The sequence below is a fragment of the Mus caroli genome, chromosome 4 (assembly GCF_900094665.2).
Source record: "Mus caroli chromosome 4, CAROLI_EIJ_v1.1, whole genome shotgun sequence".
In the NCBI taxonomy this organism is placed as follows: Eukaryota; Metazoa; Chordata; class Mammalia; order Rodentia; family Muridae; genus Mus; species Mus caroli.
This window is the reverse complement of record NC_034573.1, coordinates 125,041,389-125,045,526: the sequence shown is the minus strand read 5'-3', so window position 1 is coordinate 125,045,526 and position 4,138 is coordinate 125,041,389. Positions and strand designations below refer to the sequence as shown.

At 48.6% G+C, this 4,138-nt stretch overlaps 1 protein-coding gene across 4 annotated transcripts in view; it reads left to right on the top strand.

Moving 5' to 3' along the window:
• The window catches only part of Ncmap (non-compact myelin associated protein), a 27,968-nt gene extending 24,073 nt beyond the window's left edge, over window positions 1-3,895 (top strand). For 2 of the 4 annotated variants that reach the window (XM_021161475.1, XM_021161476.1), the window contains 2 exons: window positions 2,025-2,109; window positions 3,081-3,895. In XM_021161475.1, the coding sequence (XP_021017134.1) occupies window positions 2,025-2,109; window positions 3,081-3,222 (227 nt within the window). In that variant the 3' untranslated portion in view covers window positions 3,223-3,895. The remainder of the gene's footprint in view (window positions 1-2,024; window positions 2,110-3,080) is intronic. The other 2 variants (XM_021161478.1, XM_021161477.1) reach the window with 1 other exon arrangement.
• The last annotated feature ends 243 nt before the right edge of the window (window positions 3,896-4,138 follow it).

Here is a 4,138-nt window from a genome sequence, read left to right as displayed (position 1 = left end):
TCCCAGGTGTGCACCACCACAGCTGGATCCCAGGTGTGCACCACCACAGCTGGATCCCAGGTGTGCACCACCACAGCTGGATCCCAGGTGTGCACTACCACAGCTGGAAATCCAGGTGTCCTTTTAACAACTGCATATGTAAGACTATTCCCTTAGGACAGCTGTTTCAGACAGAAGACTGACTTTTTTTTAAAGAATTTATTTATTTTATTTATATGAGTACACTGTAGCTGTCTTCAGACACACCAGAAGAGGGCATCAGATCCCATTACAGATGGTTGTGAGTCACCATGTGGTTGCTGGGAATTGAACTCAGGACCTCTGGAAGAGCAGTCAGTGCTCTTAACCGCTGAGCCATCTCTCCAGCCCAAGACTGACATTTAAAAGATTTGTTCTTATTTTATGTATATGGGTGTTTTGCCTACATGAGTGTACACCGCGAGCAAGTAGTGCCCAAAATTGCCAGAAGAGGGTGTCAGACTCTACAGGTACTGGAGTCACAGAGGGTGTTAGATATTGTGTGGGTTCCGGGAACTGACCTCGGGTCCTGTGTAGGAGCAACCAGTGCTCTTAACTGCTGAGCCTTCTCTCTCCAGCGCCTGTTCCTAAAACCTTACCAGACTATGGTGTGCACACACAGGGCTGCACCAATGGATTGTAGAAGACCCGTGAACATTCTTGCCTATGTTTTAATTATTTTTGTATTTTCCAAATCATCTTAAAAAACCCACATTAATTGCACATTATCAAAAAAGGGTGGGGGGAGGACTGGAGAAATGGTTCAGTGGGTAGAGCACTGATTGTTCTTCCAAAGGTCCTGAGTTCAATTCCCAGCAACCACACAGTGGCTCACAACAACCTGTAATGAGATTGGACATCCTCTTCTGGCATGTCTGAAGACAGCAACAGTGTACTTATTTATAATAATAAAGAAATCTTTGGGCTGGAGCAAGCAGGGACTGAGCAAGCAGGGTTGACCGGAGCAAGCAGAGGTCCTAAAAATTCAATTCCCAACAACCACATGAAGGCTCACAACCATCTGTACAGCTACAGTGTACTCACATACATAAAATAAGTAAATAAATCTTTAAAAAGAGGGGAGGACGGTGTACTGATCTGTTCTGCAGATGTTTAGAGCTGTGCTGAAAGGAGGAGTCAGGCAGGCTCCATGGCACATACCTGAAAATCCCAGCCCTTTAGAGACAGAGGGGGAGAGTCAGGAGTTCGAGGCCATCACTGGCTCCTCCGCTGTGGGCCCGAGCTGAGGTAGCATTGGACAGAGACAGCATGGTGAGCCTCCCACTCATGATGCGGGAGGCAGAGATAGAGAAACATGATAAGATGACCTTCAAGGGCCCTAGTGCCCCTTCCTCTCACCAGGCCCCTCTCCCATACAGTTCTTGTCACCTCGAAATAGTGCCTTCAAACTATAAATTCAATAGCTAAATCTGATTAGATCAGGGCCAATGATCAGTAACTCAGTCCAATAGCCAGAGAACAAACCATCATCACTCTGTGAGATTTAGGCAGACACTCGGATCCAGGCCATGCATGACAAGGGTGGACTGGGAGCCCCCAATCTGTATGTCAACTCCTGTCTTCACCATCTCTGTTCTCTCTTATTTTGTATTTGAATTCATTTACCTTTTCTGGGGTGTGTGTGTGTGTGTGTGTGTGTGTGTGTGTGTGTGTGCGCGCGCACATGCGCACGCACGAATTTGCTTGTGTGTGTCCATACTGGTGTAAGAGTGCCCTGTGACACACACTCAGAGGCCAGAGAACACCCTCAATACCAGCCCTGCCCTTCTACCTACCTTGCCCGTAACAGGGTCTCTTTGTTATTTTCCCCACTGTACCCCAGCATACGCCAGGCTAGGGGACCTGCAGGCTTCTGGGGGTCCTCCTGTCTCTGTCCACCATGCCCACAGGAGCCCTGGGATCCCCATGCAGACTCGTGCGGTTCCTGGGGACTCCTACGTGTCTGATAAGAGCTTCTCCCACTTTCGGTTCCCTCTTCTCTGCAGGCTCTGGAGCCATCGTGGCTGCCATCGTGGTGGTTGTCATCATCATTGTCACCTTGGTGCTGATCCTGCTGAAGATGTACAACAGGTACCGGAGGCCCAGAACTCGCCAGTTCTCCTCCCCCATACACAGATCTCCCACCCATTCCACCTGTAGGTTGTTAGCTCACCTGCCATGGGTGACCCTGCCCCCCAAACTCTTTGTCAGAGCTGAGGTTCAAACCCAAACCATGCGGTTTCAAAGAAAATATTCCCACCATAGCATGTGACAATAACAGGGGCAGGGGATGAGGTTTGGAAGGTGGGGCTCTTGCCTAGCATCCGTGAAGGCCTCGGTTTGATTCCCAGTACCGTATAAATCAAGTATGGTGGCACTCAGGAGATAAAGGCAGGAGGACCAGAAGTGTACAGGATGAATTTGAGGCCAGCCTGGGCTACATAAAGCCCTGTCTCCAAGCCAACAACAATAGTAGCGTTAAGTATTATTTTTAAAGCCCTTGGCGGTGTTACCATTTGAACCTATAGGAAACAAGGAAGCAGCATTGAATTCCAGTGTCCCCTAAGGAGTTAGGATCTATCAGTGGATGAAATATCACATCAGGACTCATTATTGTTAACTACTGAATTTTATGGTATATAGAATGAAGATAGAATACTCAGTTTGCCAGTTTGTTTGAGACGGCATCTTCCCAGGTAGCCCAAGCTGGCCTCAAATGTTCCTGCCTCAGCCTTAAAAGTCCTGGGATTGTAGACATTTTAAGTCAGTTCTCTTCTCGATTATAATAAGATGTTCTGAAATATTCTTAGCAAAACATTTAGCATGCATACTCATGCTGCAAACCTTGAACGGCTTCCCTTAGCCTTGAATGCGGCCATGCTCGGATTCCATTCACTGTCAGGGACAGATTGCAGTTTAGCGGTTGAATTGAAACAGACTATCCCAGTGAGCCAAGCTGATGTTGAAGGGCCTTCCCAATTGTAACAGTGGCAATTGAACAGTGTGACCTTATGATGAGCCACGGTTACAGAGCCCATTCTTCACCGTCTCGTTCGTTACAGGAGAATGAGGACCAGGCGGGAGCTGGAGCCCAAGAGCCCAAAGCCACCTGTCCCTCCTGCCCTGGACCCCAACAGCAATGGCAGCCAGCAGCCTGCTACTGTAACCTTCGACCCTGCCAATGTCCATGTGGAGACTCGGTGACCCTGCCTTAGCACCATCCTTGCCTCTCTGCAAAGAACTTTGATGACCTGAAAGTCTGCTCTGCTGGCAGCTTCACCAAGTTCTTTCTGGTTGGGTAAACTGAGGCACCCTTCATACAGCCCCTGCAGCTTGAAGCCACCCTCACCTGTGCTCTGGCCACCCCAGCTATGTCCACGTCCCTGCTGCCACTCAACCAAAGCTCTGAGGACATTTCTTCTGTTACCTGACAAGAAGCACCGAGCTGGGGAAACTGGTGTGAGTCTGGTTGTTGTCTCACAAGCGCGACAGCTAGACAGCTTGATAGACAGACAGATATCTGAGTCTTCTGCTCAGGGTCAGGGAGTGTTAATGAGAGTGTTCCCCAGGGAGCCACTGGGAGCATCTCAGCTTAAGGGCATGTCCACAGCTTCCTCAATCCCATAGCCAGATGCAGGGAAACTAACTTGGACTAACTAGCCACAAAACCAACTTGATAGCATCTAACTGATCCAGTACTAGATGGCCACTAGCCAGCTCCTGATGGCCAGTCAGCGCTCTCCCCCTTTAACAAAGGGTACAGAGGCTGGATGAGGTGGCCTGTACCTGTCATGGCAGTGCTCAGTAAAAGCAGGAACACTGGGATTGCAGGACCAGCTTTAACCATATACAGAGATGCTTCTCTTTAAAAAAAAAATACACACATATACATATATATATATATCAGTATTCTTCAAAACTTCTACTGAATTAATAGAAAGAAGATGTACCCCGAGGAGCAGAGGCTAGCTCTAGGATGAGAAGCAGAGGGCTGGTGAGATGGCTCAGCAGTTAAGAGCACTCACTGCTCTTCCAGAGGTCCTGAGTTCAAGTCCCAGCAACCACATGGTGGCTCACAACCATCTGTAATGGGATTCAATGCCCTCTTCTGATGTGTCTG